This window comes from Balearica regulorum, chromosome 4, assembly GCF_011004875.1.
Source record: "Balearica regulorum gibbericeps isolate bBalReg1 chromosome 4, bBalReg1.pri, whole genome shotgun sequence".
NCBI classification, from domain to species: domain Eukaryota; kingdom Metazoa; phylum Chordata; class Aves; order Gruiformes; family Gruidae; genus Balearica; species Balearica regulorum.
The window spans coordinates 52,894,235-52,913,633 of record NC_046187.1 but is presented as its reverse complement, the minus strand read 5'-3'; the positions used below and the strand labels follow the sequence as shown (position 1 = coordinate 52,913,633).

Here is a 19,399-nt window from a genome sequence, read left to right as displayed (position 1 = left end):
CAATCTCTCTCTCATGTTTTCACTCATACAAACTTGCTCCAAACTTGGTCCAACCTCTTTTTTTCATGTTGACTATCACTGTATCTCTTTTTCCACCCCTCTCTGACCCAAATCCCTGGAGAAGTCATGTTTTCTTGGAGTACAGAGCTATTCTTTATGATTAGAAATATCAGAATATGTTCTCTTACACATCTAGTAGGACCTGGGTAGCATTTATTTCACCTAACTTCAGCTGTCTAAAGTTAGCTATTTAACCTCAGCTTGCTGTCTGAAGATACTTTCCCTGGGCAGCTTCTCCCATCTTAATGCAGATAATCTAAAGTTGCAATTTCTTTAGAGGAAGTACTTGGTAGCAGTACTGGCCTGAGTTAAAAACACATTATTCTTAGGGCAGATCAGTTTGCTGGCCCAGTTCACAGCACTGCTGCACCAAAAATTGCAACAGCTCAGTAATGCTATGGAGCCAGGACAAGCCGTATGGAGCAGAACAATGCTAAAAACTCTCTGTTTCATGAAACAGCCTGGAGACAGATGGAGAGAGCTTCCTGCAGGAGCTCCTTTGCAATCTCCATCATCTACAGAAGGAGCTGAAAAAAACTAGTTTATCCTTGATGCCTACCTTTTACAAAGCAAAGGTTAGGTGAGGTTAATTCCAACCTTTTTGGAAAGTCACTGTTCTCCCCAAAACAGGTTTTTTTTTCTGTCTGTGTGTTACTCTTTCATATAGCAACCTCACAGACAGAAAGTGGGATTTTTTATTATTTCTTTTCCCTTTAAGTAGGAGCATGTGATTGAAAACCACAGAAATCAATAGACTTGCAATCAGGTTTCTTAACTGAAACTAATTTATACTCATACTGCAAACGTGAGACTTCAAACTGATGGCATCCTCTGGAAAGTATTAGGGAGATAAAAGAAAACACATGGTTTGTTAATAACAAACCTTCTGTATGCCACTCACATTCTTAGGATTGAATTAACACAAATTCATCTTAACACTTCACTTACTTATTCATGGAATGATGTGAATATCTTGTCTCAAAGTTACAGTAATAAGGAAGGGTATTGATTAACTAACAAGGATTTTATCTGTAGAGATATGTATTAGGACAGCAAAACTTGGCATAGGTTAGCCAAGTAATGCTTAGAAAAATAAATTTTTAGAAAAGAATATACTCACTTCAAGAAGTAAAGTCTACAGGAATATCCACAATTCTCAGATGTCTGAAAAGATTCATATATTTATATATATAAAATGTATCTATCTATTAATGGGCAACAATCAAAACAAATATCTATTCCCAATGCTTACGGTTTCACAGTTCAAACATCTAGTTTCGTTAGTCAGTGTTCCCTGAAAAATCTCATGCACCCAGGTGAGTTCTTGTTTATTGTTCTCTTCAGCTTCATTCATGTTGCCATTTTTCAGCTTCCCATTTTGCTTTTCCTGTTTCTTCTCCTCCTGCAAAATGTCTGCGATGGTGTTGAGCAGGTAGTTTAAAAACTCATGTGCATCCTGCTGCATGTAGTTGTCAAAGAGATCTGTGAAGAAGAGAGTCGAGATTTCTAAAGCTGAGTATATCCTTTCCTTCAAGAAAGCAAACTAAATTCATTATTTCTTTCCAAACAGCCCTTGCTTAGCAAACTATTTAGAATCATGCCAAAGAGGAGCAGTTTTGCAGTCATGCTGGCTTCAGTGAAGCTACTTTGGGGGAAGGCTTCATCTCACCTAACTTTAGCTGTCTGAAAGGTTATGCTCTTTGGAGTTTGTTGTGTAGGCTCCCACTACAGTCAGTGAAGAAAGAAAGATGGTGACTCATCCTAAATTAATTCCTTAGACTTGATACCTAATTTTGAGCAGCACTGACTCCCACCCATATATTCCAAATCCCTCAGACACTTAGGAACATCACAGAGTTTGGACAGGAAGACACATGGCTGGGGAAACTGAAGATATCAGATGCTGACACATATGTACTGTGTCTAGCTGGAGTGGAGTTACCTTTCCTCATAGCAGCCCATACAGTGCTGTGCTTTGTACGGGTGGCTAGAACTGTGCTGATAGCACACCAATGCTTTGGCTATTGCTGAGCAGTGCTCACAGAGCATCAAGGCTGTCTCTCCAACCCCTCCTCTGCCCCCCGCCAAAGGCTGGTAGGCTGTGGGTGGGCAAGAGGTTGGGAGGGGACATAGCTGGGACAGCTGACATGTTCAGCAATAAAAGCTAAGAGAAAGGAGGAGAGGGGGCACCTTCATTATTAGGACGTTTGTCTTCCGAAGCAACTCCTAGGCATACCAAGGCCCTGCCTCCCAGGGAGCGGCTGGAAATCGCCTGCTCATAGGAGGTAGAGAATAAATCTCCTTTGGTTTTGCTTTGCTTCCACATGCAGCCTTTGCTTTTTTTTTTTTTTTTTTAATTAAAATGCCTTTATCTCAATGCATAAATTTTTTTCATCTTATTTTCTCACCCTGTCCTGCTGAGGAGGGGAGTGAGAGACAGGCTTGGTGGGCACCTGACAGCCAGCCAAGGTTAACCCACCACAAACAGTAATAACACCATCTCACAAAGCTCATTTTTCACACACAAGTCTGATGAGCAGAGACTTGTCCTCTTCAATAAGAAATCCTTGCAGGGGGAGGGGAGAATATCTCAGTGGTGATTTAGTACAGACTTCTCCAGTGAACACTTAATTTGCCCACCATGTTGAAGAAAAAAGAATCTATGTTCCCAAGAAATGTGTATTTTTATCCCCCTGCTCCTGAAAAAGATTTCCTCAGCAAATATTGTACAGATTCTTCGGCTTTGCAGTGTCTAGCCTGGACGCATAAGCTGGTTAATACACACTGAGTCTGGCCTTAATTTTAAAAAGCTGAAAACATAAGATCCAGTCCCTAAAAGTGATCCCCAACAGTGTGGGGGCATTTATCTCTAGATGACTCAGAGCTAACTTTCAAATGCCTGCTCTGGAATGAACAGTCTCCCCATTTATATGCTGTCACCAGAAAGCAATTTCTTCCAGGTGTTTGACTCGTACTTTGTCTCTTCATTCAAAGCTCCCCTGTTTCTAAGCATACCACCCACACTGACATGAATCCGGGCCAAAATGGAGCTGTGTGGCAGGCTTCCTTATTTCAAGATGTTCCTCATATCCCTTAGACAGAACTACTGTAAGGTTAGGCATATGCTGTTGCCAACCTAATGCTCACAAAGGGCCTGGTGCTGCACAAAGTAAGACTGTGCCCACCCTTTCTAAGAACAAGAGCAGCAGTTAACGTGTAGTCAACTGAACACCCCCATATACATGCAGTTACCTGTCTTCCAGGGTGTTTGGGACTAGTGGTGCCTGTAGCACTCCTAGGTCACACGGTTTCTATACTGCCAACTGCCCTCAAGGTTTCTCTCTGCCACACTCCACAAAAAATAATTAAAAAATTACAGCAGAGTGTCATCCTACTGATAGCCCTTGCTCGCGGTACAGTGCGATCTGTCCCACCATGCTGTGAAAACAACACTAATTCATGCACCTCTGGGAACTTATGAAACCTGGTATGGTTATTTCAAGCATAATATCATGTACACAGATACTAAAATATTAATATCTAAACCCCAAAAAGTACTACAAGCAACTTACAAATTTAACCTGAACACCTGCTTATATGACCACATTGCCCAATATTTATTTATACTTTCCTGATCGATGTATGAATGTCTAAGAGGATTCCAGTTGTACACTTACCATTCTCTTTTCGTAACCTTGATATGAACTTCTTTGGTGGAATAACTCCAACTTTCTTCTTCTGAGTAGCAATACTGTGGAAAAGATCTGCCAGGCAAGTCAAGAGATTTTCCTTCTTTTTCTGTTGGGCCTTGTATGATAATACATTTTCCCGAAACGGCCGGCAAAAATACAATGCCTGCAGCACGGAGTTACAGTAGCAGGTGTTCCCAAACTGCCATGTAAAATTAAAAACAGTCTTAATCCCTGTGCTTCACAATAAACCCAGTTGCTTCATTCAACTTCTGGCTTCTGTGCCCCTGTCACATACCAGCCATTTTGCCATGCAGCTGCTGTAGGTATATATTTCCACACCCACCCCTGACACTTCACAGAAAAAAAAAACTATGGTGTTCTAAATTAACTAGGATACAAAGTAAAAGTTTCCCCTTGGAAGAGATGTATTTATTGTAGTGGATCTCATTAAGCTTTTTTCCATATATTAATATACTCTTGCTGGGCTCTATCTTACTGCTCAGTAGCAGAATGACTAATGTTTTTAATGGAAAGAATTACTTTATTTTATTTATATGGGAATAAACAAGTGATTAAACACCCTTCTCACTCCTTCTCTCCTTAGTCAGATAAAAAAGCTCCTCCTAAGAGAGTCCTCGATGCAGACTGCTGTACCCAAGCTTGTGCATACTTCCATCACTTCCTCCCTCATGTTTCATAGCTAAAATTTTAACTTTATTGAAGTGTAAGTTCTAATCCCTGGAAACATTCATAGAACAGTAAACTGTTTTCTCTGGGGGCGTATGAAGCTATCTTCAAACATCTGATACAGTTTTGCAACCCACTTTGCCTAAAACTGGAACATGAGCAGCACTTAAAAAAAAAAAAAAAAAAAAGACAATCCTACCTTAGAACAGGATTGGGGGCGGGGTGGGGGGGGAAGAAGAAACCAAAGTTCGAGTAACATCAGAGCCATAGTTCTGTATATGGTTTGCCTACTGAAAATGGTACTTACATTGACCAATCCAAAGTAGTGTTCATTGATTGGAAACTGCTCTGGGCCAATGTCTTTTTCCAGAGCAGAGGCATTGGTGCCCTACAAAAAAAGGGAGAAGAAATTATTTAGGATACTAAGATTCTAAAATAAAGTTATGGACAGCATCAAGATAGAAACTCATTTTTTCCTTTCAGCCAAACTAACTCTGTCTTACTAATAGGCAGTCACATGAGCCAATAAAAATATTTGGAGTTCTAGATAGTGGAGCTGGCCTGACCTGGGATACTCTGGCAATGTCTGATTAGATGTGCACAGGTCACAACCACAGTGGTTCTCCCCACACCCACCTCCCCCTTATTTTTTACTGTGTATGTGAATAGCTGGATCCCATTACCCTCCTGCCTCATAAAGATACTTGTTGAGCTTAAGCAAAACACTTAAAGTTATCTTGGATAAACCAGTTCCTAGATGTAAGGCAGGTTGTCTAAGCATTATCGAAACTCCTCTGAATCCCTTCTAATTCATCAGCAGCCTTTGACAATACTTGGGCTCCAGACTGGCACCCAGTTCTAGTAACAACATCACAAACATTAAAAGCAAGTGTAATCTGCCACTTTGTCCTATCTAACACCAAAGGGTGCATAAGCCCAAGCACTGTTACACCTCTTAGTCACTGCCTCGGTGTGGCAAGTTATGTTCAACTGTATCTTCACTCCAACAGCAAAGGGGCTTTCACGACAGGTCTGGGAAGTACAACCACTAATTTTGTATGTTACCTGTAGTTTTGCTATATTAAAATGCCTGGTTTTAAACAAGCTTGGATTACCAAGCAAGCAAGCTAGATTGCTGCCAAAGCAAATGTCATCACTCCTGTCCACTCTATGAGCGTACAGATCCCTGTCGGACCTCGCAAAAAATGCTGTATTTGGACAAGTATTCCCTACATACATTTTATTCAAGACCGATCAGTTAGCCAATTTTTAACTTACATGATAATTGCTTTAATGACATAATACTTTATTTCCTCACTGAGCATGCTCTGCAGTGTGAAGCATTAATATGCCTTAGATTTTCCATCACACAAGAACAGCACAAGTTGGTTGACTTTCATAAAATCATGTAAAATGCCCCTGCAAACATGCCAACATGTAAAATTCAGAAAATCTGAAAATCTCTGAAATTTCCTGTGTTCCTGAGGCTTGTCCGATATATCATTTGCTCAGAGACTTCATCAGCTAAAATTTTCAAAGTTTCTGGTAAACAAATTCAATAATTCTGGTGTCCCTTCCCCATCTTCTCCCCAAAGTCTGATTCGTGTTTCCTTACATCACCACTGCTTGCTGTATTAGATTATTATTTCATGTCAACTCATCAAAAGAAGATGATTTTAGTCAACAGAATCAGTAGTGTGAAACTCAGCACAGGTGCTCTTTGAGAAGTTGAAAGCCTTGAAAGTAAAACAGCCCCTTCAAGTTGGCACCTTCCAGAAAAGCTCCAAAGATTTTGTATTTCACACGCCCTTATCAAATCTCTTTCCAGTCTCTCCCTTTCTCTCATATACACATAGCTTATTGCTCAGATCAAGTGTATGTGATTTCCCAGATATTCCCTTTGACACTGAAGTACTTTACCCACACAAGGCTCCGTGCAAAGCTTAAGGGATACAATACACGTCCTCACCAAGCACTGCTAAGCCTCAGTGAGAAAACTGGAAAAAGGAATGATCTATACAAAGCAATCATTGGCTACCTTTCAACAGAGATGACAGTGTGATAATTATGTAAGAAGTTCCACATGAAGATTAGTTTCTATGCTTGGAAAGTCAGCCTTGCCAAAGATGCACAGATTCAGCAAAGCATCTGACTTCCTGAGCAGGAGGAAACTGATAGACATTTGCCTATCTGATATTAACAGTGAAGCAAGCAGCCACTGCTACCCTCAAAACCTCGTCTGACAAAGAAAAACATGACCACAGAAGATCAATGCAGCTTCTGAAGAAAACCATCTTCATATTAATACTCATTGTACAGCATTCAGATCAAAGCAAAAGTTTTCTTCGATTACACTTCTAGCATTCAAATCAAGTTCCCTAACATAAGAATGAAATGGGTGTTTTTTCCAGTATTGCAGGAAGCATCTTCCACACTGAAAAAAATTCTTTCTCTAGAATTCATGGAAAATAATATCTCTAAAAAGTAACCTCCTACTCTTTCATAAACTACAGGTTAGTGTATGCTCTTAGACAAGTAGAACGCACATGCTCTGCTAACTAGTTGGTCCTACATTACTCATTTGCTTTTCCTCCAGGGCCAGGGTTTCTTATTTCAGAGGCTGCCAGATGGTTTGACAAATTCTTTCTAGTATTTAAATTGTCTTGTAAATATTGTGAGAAAAAGCAAGAATCAGGATTTACCAAACAAAATTATCACTGAGAACCAAACAAATACATGATGTGCACTAACTGATCTTCGTATAAAAATAATACATTGCTTGGAAATTTCCAAAGTACATGGTGTTGAAACAACATATGCTTAGTAGGAGCTCATCATAGAGCTTTACCTCTCCAAAACCAGGCCTTGCCTGTTGCAAATATAAAATGAAGCACTAAGTGCCAGTTTCCCAATAAAACAGAGGCTAAATTCAGTCTTTGGGTAAAATGACATAACTCTCATGGATTTCATTAGGACTTGTGCCTTCTTATATCAAGAGCAGTTTCAGTCTGACCTATTTTAAGGTCTCCAAAAAGATACTTCTAAATTCGTAGAAAAAGAAGAGTAGGAAAACAGGTAAGAAGCACAGAGACCTAATACTTCAAAGCAGGATGTATTTCTTACATGGAGAAAAAAAATGTAGACAGACTATTTAGTAAACTCAAACCATGCATATATATTACATGTTTTGCATAGGATGTCTCCTTAAGAAGCAGTTCACATGATGGCAGAAGAAATGACTGGAAATTTTTCCAGCCAAAGTATAAACCTGGCTTGGGTGTACAGTTTCTGGTTAACTGGAAAAAATATGTTATTAGACATGTGTTAAAGATGATTCAGAACACAGTTTAAATCAACCATATCAAATATAGAAAACATGTTAGCCTATTGAGCAAAAATCAACCATGACTATGTAACACAGTTTTAAGCATGGCTGTGCTTGTTCCCACTCCCAGCAAATAATTTCGGTCACTTCTGCAGTGAAAACCTTCTCACACATTTTTAATGCAATCCATTATCTATGGTTTTATAAACAATCCTGTGCTTCAGCTAGGAGAAATCACAGCTGAATCTACCGTACTTTCATAAAAACCAGCAAGAGTATCAGTGCAGCCACAGAGCCTGAAATGAGGAGAGACCACGTAAGTCAGTGAACTGGGATCTGGGACTATTAAATAAATTCATATCAGGGTATAGAGACAATAAAGGAGACTGGCTCCTTCTTAAAAGAATACGCTAATAAGGGAAATGCAACAAAGTGACCGTGGTGGCCAGACCTTATGAGAATGAGAACTAGGTCAAGGTGGAAACTCCTACTATGTATTCTGTAGTGCTGGTGAACCTTGATTTCTCTGAAGTTTTACCACTTAATTCAGCAATCAGTATTCACCACTTAATTCAACAATCAGTATTCAGCTCTTATAAAATGGCATACAGTTGGAGACATAGCTGAGCATGGGTCAGTTCAGGCTAAGCCAAGATTTCTACCACAGCATTGCTCTAAAAACATTCTGTCCATATGACCTATATTTTTTTCTCTTGTTATTTTGTTCTAGGCCTTCCAATCGGTAAGGCTGCCAGTTTTCTTTTAAGCTGAAATTTCTGATAATGTTGCTAAGAGTTTAATTTGTGCTTTGCATCACATGAAACAGATTAAGTAAAAAACTCTCCTGTTTCTTTGCACTTTAGCATGTAAACAAAATGACAGTGCAGGGGAAAAAAAAAAAAAGACATCAGATCAGTAAATCACATGTAGCAAAATAATCTAAATACAATTATTCTATGGAGGCTGAGAAATGAAATACAGCTAATGTGAAAGATCCTGCAAACAGAAGACAGCAAATCAAACTAGAGTTGCTAGTGTGATAGAGCTATAAAAAAAATGGCACTAATTTTCTAGAACTATGCACGTGCTTAACTTAAAGTATATGAGTGTAGTAAAGAAATTAGGATCTAAGTCACCTATGGAAAACCTATTAAATAGGTATTGCCAGATAAACAGAAACAGTATGAATAACCATCAAACAACAAAATACAAAGTAAGAAATAACAATAAATATCTCATTCACAAGGAAATCTAAAAAATATAAGAAAAAAACCCATATAAAATTTGAATCGTGAAAACAGAAATTTAACAAATATATAAAGAACAAGAGATCAGTGAAGGAAGATGGCTAGTCCATGATGAAGGAGTTCAGATCATATACAGCTGTGAACTAGATTTTTTTTTCTTAGTATTCAGGGAAAGTGAGAGCAATGTGCTAGAAATAGAGTTGTTTCCTGAAGGGAGAAACTGAAGATTTAAGACAAACTAAGGGTGACGTCTGGGCTGGTAGAAGAGAAATTAGAATAAAAATAGAAATGGCTTCAGGGCCAGGCAGCCTGAGTTTCAGGATTTTGGAAGGCACAGCATATGGGAGGGAAGGGAAAAAGAAGATTAAGAAAGATGTGGAAGGCCTCCTGGCCAACAAATGTCAGTGATGGATAACTCAAAAGCGAGAAAGCAACTGTAAATAAAATCCAAACTTAGCTCCCAGAAGCAACACAAAGAAAACGAGAGTAAGAAAAGAGCAAGCAGTATCATGCCATGCAGTATATACGCAACTGCTTTCAGTAGATATATCAGCTGTCCTTGGTGTTGGACTTCGACTATCCTCAGGGACAACCTCAACTTACAGAGAGGTATGGTGAGTAATTGGAATAGCTGAACAAGCCTTCTTCCAAAGCCATAGATCTTAAATGTCAAATCTGAAAGATTTCTGTAATTTTTAAAGTGTAAGTCACACAAGATGGTTGAATTTAATCAGATTAGCTTTTTTTCCTTTCTGCAAAGAAATGTTGTATTGTACCTCCAGCAGAGGTATTTTGGGTCTTTGTTGCCACAAGATAAAAGAGGAAAGAGCGGATGCTATGAAAAACATAGGGGATCACAGTAAACAGTAAAAAGATATTGACTGACCGAAAAACCACCACGTACTCATATTTTTGAAGGTAAAGGTGATTTAAGACAATGTATCTAAATAAATTATTTTTGTACATTTTGTCCAAAGAGTTTTCTGATCATTAAGACAAATTACAAGAGCTTGAAAGACGATGTCTAACTTGATTTTGCTGGATGCACTAAACTATCTCTAATCACACATCTAAGTAGCACATATATGTTGTGGTTTAGCCCCAGCTGACAACTAAGCACCACATGGCCGCTCACTCATTTTTTCCCCCACCCTCGGTGGGATGGGGAGGAGAATTGGAAGAAAAAGATAAAACTTGTGGGTTGGGATAAGGACAGTTTACTGGCACAGCAAAGGAAGAGGAAAATAACAACAATACTAATAAAAGAATATTCAAAGCGAGTGATGCACAATGCAGTTTGCTCACTGCCAGGAACCTGATGTTCATCCCGTCCCCGAGCAGCGAGCCCTCCTCCATGGCCAACGATCCCCCTTATATATGGAGTATGACATCATATGGTATGGAATACTCCCTTTGGTTAGTTTGGGTCAGCTGTCCTGGCTGTGTCGTATCCCAGCTTTTGTGAAAATTAACTCTATCCCAGCCAAAAGCTAGGACAATATAAATAACTTCAGCTCTTTACTGTGTGGCCTGAAATCCTGAACCACTTAGTATCTCAGACAAAGTGTTTATGCCACTCAGTCTTATATAACTTAAAAACCACAGCTTCCTCAAAGCACAAAGCAACCAAGGACTGGAAGTGAGGTTCTAGTGAAGTGTTACAATTCAGTATCTAAATCTGTTTTGTTTTTTTTTAAGTATCAACTTTTAAAGTTTCCATGATTGGACAACCTTTACCAAACTGCAACTCTGTATTCCCTCATGAGTCTGTCTTCATTCCCAGCTTAATTGCTCTTGGATTAGTGGCATTCAGGCTTGTGCTGGAACAAGTAGCAAAAACACTTTTTGGGGGGCCAGTTTCCTTCTTCAGAACACATAACCTCAAGATGGCCTCACAAGTGAAAAAGAGACTGAGGTTTGCTTACAGACTACAATTTCTTCAATAACATTTTTGTCTAGGCCACCCAGACTGCATACTTGGTGCCTCAGAGCATTCTAAAGGCAAGGCACCTTCTAGACTTCATCACAGCTGCATCAGCTGGAGTACTCTTTCATAACCTGGAGACAGAAGAAAGAATATCTTCGTTAAATCTCAATATAACATGAGTTATGAGGGCTGCAGTTATGTGGCAGGACAGGTTTAAAATTCAAAATTATTTTTGACAATTTTTGACAATTTTTTCTTTTACAGAAATGCTCTAAAAACTGTTTAAATTCAGCTGAGACAAGTGCAAGAAGAAAAGAATCACCTGTACTTGTACAGAATGAGAAACAGCTGACTAAGGTAATAGTGCTAAAGGGAAGGGGAGGGGAGTCTAGAGACCATAATATCATGTAAGATAAATAAGCATCAGTTACACAGTGCTATTTCAAAAAAAACCATAAAACCAACAACAACAACAACAAATGTTGACAACCTAATGAAATTCTTACAGACAGTAGTCTACAAAGTTCTTGAAGTAACTTTCGTGTTCAACTTGTCACTGGTAAGACTTCAGACAGGACCTTATGTCCAGGTTTGGGTGCTAGATTTCAAGAAAGATGCAGATAACTGGTGAGAGTCTGAAAGAAGGCAGTCAAAATTAAAACCTCAACTCTAGAGAAAAATGACCTGTAAAAAAGGGTTGAACAGGTTTGTGTTGCATAAGACAGAAAAGGCTGAGGCAGGGCATGACAATATTTTCAAGTATATAGTTTGCTACAGAAGGGAACTAGTCTGTTCTCAATCTCAAGAGCGGACAGGATGAGAAGTACCATGCTCAAACTACAGTAATGTAGATTCAGGTAAGACATTAGGAAACTTTCTAGTCATAAGGGCATTGAAGCATTGGGATAGACTGCCTAGAGAGATGATGTAGTCGCCATCACTGGAAATCTTCAAGTTTGACAGATATACATCAGAAATAAAACAGGTTTATCAAATGGAACTCCAGTGGACAGTTGGAGACTTTATTGTCCTAGGACAGTTTAGATGCAACTATTATTAGGTCATTAATTGTGAAATCAAATTAGATAACCTCAACACAAAATACCCAGTAATGGCTGGCTTGAAACTGTCAGCACAGCAGCCTTCTCTGCAAAGGCTGAGCATACCGAAGAACATGCCTATAACGGAACCCTGACGGTGGAGATGCAAGCTCATTTCTTCCCCAGAAGTACTGATATACTGTAGTGTTAAAAGTACGTAATGTACGTAAACGTATATAAGTGCATCTACCAAACAGCCAGCCAAGGATAGTTTCTTGAGGCCAAAGGAAGATCAGCAGAAGAGACTTTGCTGACTGCTTCTCTGGCTGGCCATGATTTACACTCCACAGGCTGTGGCTCTTCAAGCCCATCAGAACCTCACCTCCTGCATGGCACTTGCCCACCACACACAGTTGATCAGGGTCCAGAGTCTGCTTTGAATCCCATCTCTTCCACAATTCAGACTCACTCAGCCTTGCTGAGCTGTAATTAAGAGGTTCATTTATGAAGGTATTTAACATAACCACTGATTTGCTTTTAATTCAGCAACTTGAAGCCAAAGACTATATGCAACTGAAAGAAACACACTGGAAACCACACATTGCATTCAGGAATCGTTCTGTTGTGCTTATCTTCTAAACAACTACTAAGTGCATTATATATTATGGCACGTTAGCCATAAAAAAGGTATTCACGCAAGACAAGCCTCAGCCATTAGTCCAAGTTATACCTTGAAAATTATGTATTAGGATGCTTCTCACTTTACATATCCTTCTCTATCCAATATAAATTATCTTTTGTGGACTTCTGTTTATCTTTTGATGGAATGCACACTTTCTGCTTGTCAGTCCACTACCCATTTGTCAGCCATACTCTCAAGTTTTACTCTCATTACTTCAGAAAGGTATTATGATAATTAGACTTCATATTGTCTGTATTTTTCATATTTTTGTTTCTATATTTTCTATGTATACCATACTGAAATTGTGCACTTTTGAGGCTATGCTTCTAAAATTGCATTGCTTTAACTGCCTGCAACTCATTTTTACAGATGTAAAAATCTATTTTCCCTTATCAATCTAAATATGCCTTCAGATAGCTGTTTTACTGTCTTGCCATGTATTATTCTGCCTTAATCTCTGTTTATGAGAAGTTTTAAAAGTCATGAAGAAATATACACTGCACGTTGTCCAAATGAATAAATGCAGTTGAAAGTCATAGTGATCAACTCTGTAACGAAATAACACTCTTACTGTACAAAGTAGAATTTGACTATTTTTACAGCATTACAATTGTAATTTTTTTTTTATATCAGGCATTTTCCAAATCTATATTTGTAGTCTGAGTCCTCATTCTGCCCATGCCGTATATTCAAATAAATCCTGCAACGAGTCTCTAAAATCATGGCATTAAAAACAAACAAACAAAAAATCCAACAGTTATTTGCTTCCTGAATGTAGAGACTCACAGGTTTTTATGTTTTTCTCTACAACTAGTTTCTAGGATGCTTAGAAATTTTTTTCTTGTTTTTAAAAATGAAAGCTGAAATTCATAGGTGTTCACATTCTTCCTGGTGAACTGTGTGAATGTTTTCCTGAAGAAAAACACCAATTGTTATGAAACTCATAGAGACTATGAGAAGAACGGATAACATGAAAGACCAATTAATGAAAAACAAAATTAATCTGAGGAACTGCAACTTTTTTTCCAAAGGATATCTATACAACAACTACTAGGAGCAACTGTGAGGTACTTCAGACAATACCTTGTATCAGAAGCGATATGAATGTGTTCAGAACGTTCCATTTATTACATTGACAGAGCACTCTGAAATACAGATCAGGTTACTTGAAATACTACTACAAAATTACAAAAGGAGGGATTAATACCTGTTCTCAGCAGAATACTAAAAGGTATTTAGGAGAAATATGGTTCACAGAGCTTGTTAGTCATCTCTGTAAAAACATATGTCAATACATTCTGAAACGGTTAGATGCCTTTCACTGCACATAACAGTAATATCCCTAGGCCACAGCTGCAGCATGAGCTTAACTCAGAACTCAAGACTGTACCAAAAGCTCATCAACAGAGAAACATACTGCAGAGGATTTCAGTAAGCAACAATCCTGAAATGCCAGCATGCCTATCTACCTTTGAACAAGCATTTGGTACTTCAGTCATTGGGTTATCTCACAGAAACAATACCTAAGAGGATTACAGCATCCTAGGGGCTAAAACCACATCCCTAGTTTGTGTGTACAGTCTACAAGACTTACATGGCACCAGGTGTTGGTATTCCCTCATACAGGATTTCATCAGTGTATCTTATGCTTCTTCGCATCTACCATACCTGCCCTACATAAAAGCTGATGATTGCCTATTGTATACCTCCTTCTGTGGCGAACCTGGGGTGCAGAGTGGATGAACTTTCCAGTGTCTGAAAGCCAGGTAAGAGGAACATCCTGGCAACTAGACCTCCCTTTTCAGTAAGGCTGGCCACTGGGCCCACATAAGAGTCCCACCGATGCCTTCAGGCACAGTTGCCTTCATCCCCTCTGCCTCAGCAAAACAAGTTTTAGCTCTTTGGTCTCATTAACCAAATCAGCGAATGATAACTAGTACTATTGTTATTATAACTAGGTGGTCAAAACTGGTAAAAGACAAGAGGAATTTTGTTTAATACTAGAAGTTGCGCATTTAAATGTTTACTACAAATAAATGTGTCAAGTGGAAAGTTTGCACCTAACATTTTTTCTTACTTGTTAGCTCCTACTGTGTCTGCCTCAGCATGTGAGAGCTTATCCAGTGAACATATAGTACTAGATCTCTTTTGCAAGCAAGTTAAATACTGTCCCTGGCTTTCTTGCTTCACTACACTTGTTTTGATCCTTCCTGGAAAAGACTGAATGTCTACCACCTTCAGAAGAGCAAAATTACAAGCTGGAATCGGAATGGAAAAAGATAAAGAAGAACAGAACTTTTTTTTTCATTACTGTGTTCAACCAGGTTAAAAAACTTAGAAAAATACTATTATGCAGAATTATATACCTAAATATAGTATATTACCTAAGAATTCTGCTGCTACTTCTCAGTCCACAAACTGTAAGCAGTTCAGTTCTTCAAGCACTATGTTACAGTGCAGCAACAAGGTCTGGGAATTAACATCTTTGTCTGGTAGATTTCTACAGATGCCTTAAATCAAACTAGCACTGCAAATATTCAGGTTTTATACAGGTAAAAGGCTTTCTCATATACCTCTAACCTTCCAAAGTCCCATTCTCACGGAGGGTTGTCATAGCTCCTCCTACAGACCACTGAGTTCAAGTCCACCACCTCATCTAAGAGGATGCATTTTTGGAGGAGCCATAATACAGTGTTGCTAATACTTCAAAGAATTTATGTTTCTCTTACAGCCCCAAATTCCTGTAGCTTTCTGAAAATCTCAGCTTTTTTTCCTCAAAGAACTTTCAGTCCCTGTGGGTTATCCAGAAAAGACTAAATGTGGCCATCACAATGCAACATCTCTAAAAGCTACATACATGGACCCCAAGGAATATGTAGCTTTAAAACATCATTATCATTAAACCAGCTTCACCTTTGGTCACAGTATTGGTACCAGGAGCTAGAATTGCCTTGAACTATGAGCCCTTGTATGCCTTTTCTGCCTGAGGCTCTAATTCTTCCCTTCAGTCTCTCTATTACTCCTATTTTTGCAGGATATACTGACAGCGACAGCTGAGCAGCACACCATTACAACAATCTCATCAGTTTTGCTGCAAATCTGTTCAGTCTTTGGGAGAAGCGTACTGTACACAAGCGCATCTGTGAAGCACACGAAAGAAATCATGAAGTTCCTAGTGCTTTATGACAATGTTAAAGTCTTACAACCACCTGAGAGTCTCCAGCTCCCCTTCATGCGGTGCTCTCTTATGTAGTCTGCGAGGCATCACACCCACCATTCATCAGCAATAAAAAGCGGAGCCTGCCTCAGAAGGAAGGTAAATGCACCCAGGTTTTCTTCTCAGTCCCGTACTGCTTCCTAAACCTTTCTTTGCAGTATCTGTGGCCCACTGGCCCACAAGACTGGAAATTATTAAGGACAAGGAAAAGTTTAGAAAACTACTTACTGTTGGTGAAGAAAGGTGAGCACCCAGATTACTTTACCCCAAGTCTGGATTTTGTAGCAAGTTTTTTTAACCCTAAACCCAACCCTCCCTCTCTGCATTTCAGAGCAGGTGTTTCAAAGGGAGGACTGAGGCTTAGGTCAGAACTATGCATGGGATGCCCTGGACATCTGGTTGGAAATAAAAGAGTAAGCCCACTTAGGTGGAAGCGTGGACACGTGGAAGGCGAACAGGCTCGCAATCCACACTCCCTCCCACAGACCACTGCTGCTGACCCTGCAGGAGCCAGGCCTCTGGGGCTGTGCCTGTTGCCTTACCCCAGAGGTAGGCTCCATTCTCCAGGGCAGATGAATGGTGTGTGTGGCATCACCAGCACAAGGCATGCTGGGGCACCACATGGAGGGAAGCTGGCAACTGCGAGTAGCTGCTCTTGAAGAACCTGGAAATAAGGGGGGAAAATACAGACTAAACCAACAAAATGTGCAGAAACAGGCTTCTCTTCTGTTTGCATTGGGGTGCTTAGCACGCACACATTTCTTTGTTAAGTTTATTACTGCCTCACTGTATTAATAAACCTTTGACAAAATTTGAGCTCTCTCTTTCCCTCCAAGAAGTTTCAAAAATCTTAACCCAATCAGATGCCCCAAATTTGTTAGGATTAAAATTAGACCCAAGTACAATGCAGAAAGCGTCCTTTCAACTGCTCCTGGGGAGGAAAGCGGCAAAGTCTGAAAATAACAAAAATATTAATGTTTCCTTATTCCTTCCTAATTGCCTACTCTGATTTAGAGAAAGCTAAGTGACTCAAGAGTACTTAACAACCAGCAGTCCTGAGTGGCATGCAATGCAAGCTAAACCCTGATGTTAGCTCTAAAGTCAAGACTACCTAGCATTGGGATCCGAAAGCGTATTATCGGGCACCTAAATATCCTCATTTTCTGTGTAACCTGGGGAGCTCCTGGCACCATGAGACCACTGGGTACCTGCCTGAGAGGGCTAAATGGGGTCACCGACTTAATGTGGATACAGAGCCCAACTTTGGGGCTTCGCAGGGTTATTAGGGCAGGAAGAAGGGCAGGACGAGGAAGGGTGGGCTGCGGCTCCTTCTGCAACGCGTATCGGCCGGGGCCAGCCCCGCTCCGGAGGGCCCCGCACCGGCTCAGCATCTCCGTCTCTCCCCGGCCCGCTCCCGGGCTGCTCCGGGAAAACTCCTCGGGACATCGCCACTCTTCAGCGGCCGACTCCATCCCAGGCATGTCCCGGCGCACCCTGCCCGGCTCCCCCGCCGCCGGGGGCAGGGATGCGGTCGCTTCTTTTGCCTGGCGCCCCTGGGGGGAGGCCCCCCCCGCCCCCCAGCCGCCCCTCCGCCGGCCCCAGCAGGGCCTGCCCCCGGAGGGGCTGCTGTGCCGCCCCCCGCCGGCGCGCCTGCCCGCGAGCACTCACCATATTACAGATGGAGGCGATGTTTCTGACAGTCATTAGTCTAAAGGTTGCAGCGATCCCACACCGCCATCTTTATAAGGTGAAAACAGCCCCGCTCATGGTGGGAAGAGCGCAGGAAGGGAGAGGGGGCGGCGGCGGCCGCTTCTGCTCCTGCTCCGGGGCTGGGATAAAAGCAAGAGGAGGGGACTGCACAGGCACCCTTTGCGCTGGCAGAGCGGCGAGGAGGACAGACCTTCCTGCTCTCCCTCCTCTGGGCCAGTGACCGGGAGCTTTAGCAGCGCGGGGAGAGCAGCCGCATCTCCACTCCTTCCGCCTCTGACTCTCGCACGGTCCGCAGGGCCCTGGGCTCCCGCTGGAGCGCTCAGCCGCGCCTCTGCGCCAGCCGGCACCGCGCTAATCTCTCCCTTCCTCCTCCTCCTCCTCCTCTCGTGGCGGCTGCCCTTGCCGCTCGCCGCTCCATTGCAGCGCCGCGCCTGCTGATCCGCTCTGACAGCGCCGGGGAAGGGAAGGTCAGAGGCAGTGACCGGCACGGGGGCACCCCCGGCGGGCCCGGCCGGGGCGGCTGCCGCCGCAGCCAATGCGCTGCGGGGAGGGGGGGGGGGCTGCCCCTGCCACCTCCTCCCGGCCCGCGGCCCCTCCGGCGGCACGCAGCGGCGTGGGACGGGCTCTCCAAAGGGAGCGGAGGTGTCTTAATCGCCAGGCCTGGAATGGCCACAGGGCTGCAAAAACGCAGGTGTCAGTGCACAGGAAATCATACTGCCTAGTAGGGTGAAGGACAGGAAGGCAGAGTCCAGGCAGGACGACATGGATGTGTGGCAGTGATGGCAGCACTGCACTTTGGGACATGGTCTCTCCGCCTAATTTGAGGTATACAGAAGCCCAGGCATTTGCAACCCCCCCAGAGCAGTAGGCTGGAATGTAATTTACTGCCCACAGTAGGTGCTTTGCATTGCTATTCGTGCAGACAACATTTATCTTCACAAATGCTGTTTTGGGACCATGTCCACATCACGCACCTTAGTGCCAAAGTGCTCACTCACAAGTTTACAACACGTGGCATTCATACAACACTGTTAATGCAATAATCTCAGTTGTTCTTCAAACACAAGTTGAGGCCCATGCCTTTCTCCAAGGTAGAGCAGTATATTAAATTTACACACGTGGTAATAGGCACAAGGTTGTTAAATAGCTAACTTGGGGCCACACAGCAAATTTGAGAGAAGCGAGAACGGAGTTCAGCTAGGGCAATGCCTCATCTTAGAATTCCCCTTTTCCTTAGCAGATGTTGCTGTTTTCAGCAGAAGCTTAAGGCCCATTTATTGTTCCTCTGCTAGGCTGCAGAAATCACTCAAATGAAGAGAGACAACTGCTAACATTTCTACAGGCACCTCTGCTGCTAACAGCACCTGGAAGTATGGCACACTTGTGCTTAGCTACGCTTTTTACTTCATGATGCTAAAATATAATAATTTCAGTCTATAGAGCCGGACCCCACAGGCTTTATTTACAGGAAACATTCTGAACTTGGTAATATTTTTTTTATTTCAAGAGAAGGTCTATGCTTATTAATAAAAATCTGGCATCAGCAGTAGCATCTAAAGATAAATTTCTACCCTGAGAATTCTGTTAGGTAAGTTGCCTCAACCCAGCTCACTGTGGATAAATGCCCACTTTATAAAAATGGTATTAAATTTGGCATTTGTTGGCATCCTGTTGACAGTTTCAGCACAGAAACTCAAAATGGAGTTGTCACGGAGACAGAACTTTCCTCAATAAGTTGGATTAGTTATATTAAATCACTGCAGACATTTGAAGTCAGGATGGAGAAAAAATTTTGGACATTATGGAGTAAAG

General features: G+C 41.5%; 1 protein-coding gene across 2 annotated transcripts in view; it reads right to left on the bottom strand.

Moving 5' to 3' along the window:
- USP46 (ubiquitin specific peptidase 46) overlaps window positions 1–18,173 on the bottom strand; it is a 35,065-nt gene extending 16,892 nt beyond the window's left edge. The window contains exons 1-5 of one of the 2 annotated variants that reach the window (XM_075752173.1): window positions 17,546–18,173; window positions 12,361–12,461; window positions 4,747–4,827; window positions 3,738–3,951; window positions 1,313–1,542 (exon numbers count right to left, since the gene is read on the bottom strand). In XM_075752173.1, coding sequence (XP_075608288.1) covers window positions 1,313–1,542; window positions 3,738–3,951; window positions 4,747–4,827; window positions 12,361–12,369 — 534 coding nt within the window. In that variant the 5' untranslated portion in view covers window positions 12,370–12,461; window positions 17,546–18,173. The remainder of the gene's footprint in view (window positions 1–1,312; window positions 1,543–3,737; window positions 3,952–4,746; window positions 4,828–12,360; window positions 12,462–17,545) is intronic. The other variant, XM_075752172.1, reaches the window with a different exon arrangement.
- Between the last annotated feature and the right edge of the window lie 1,226 nt (window positions 18,174–19,399).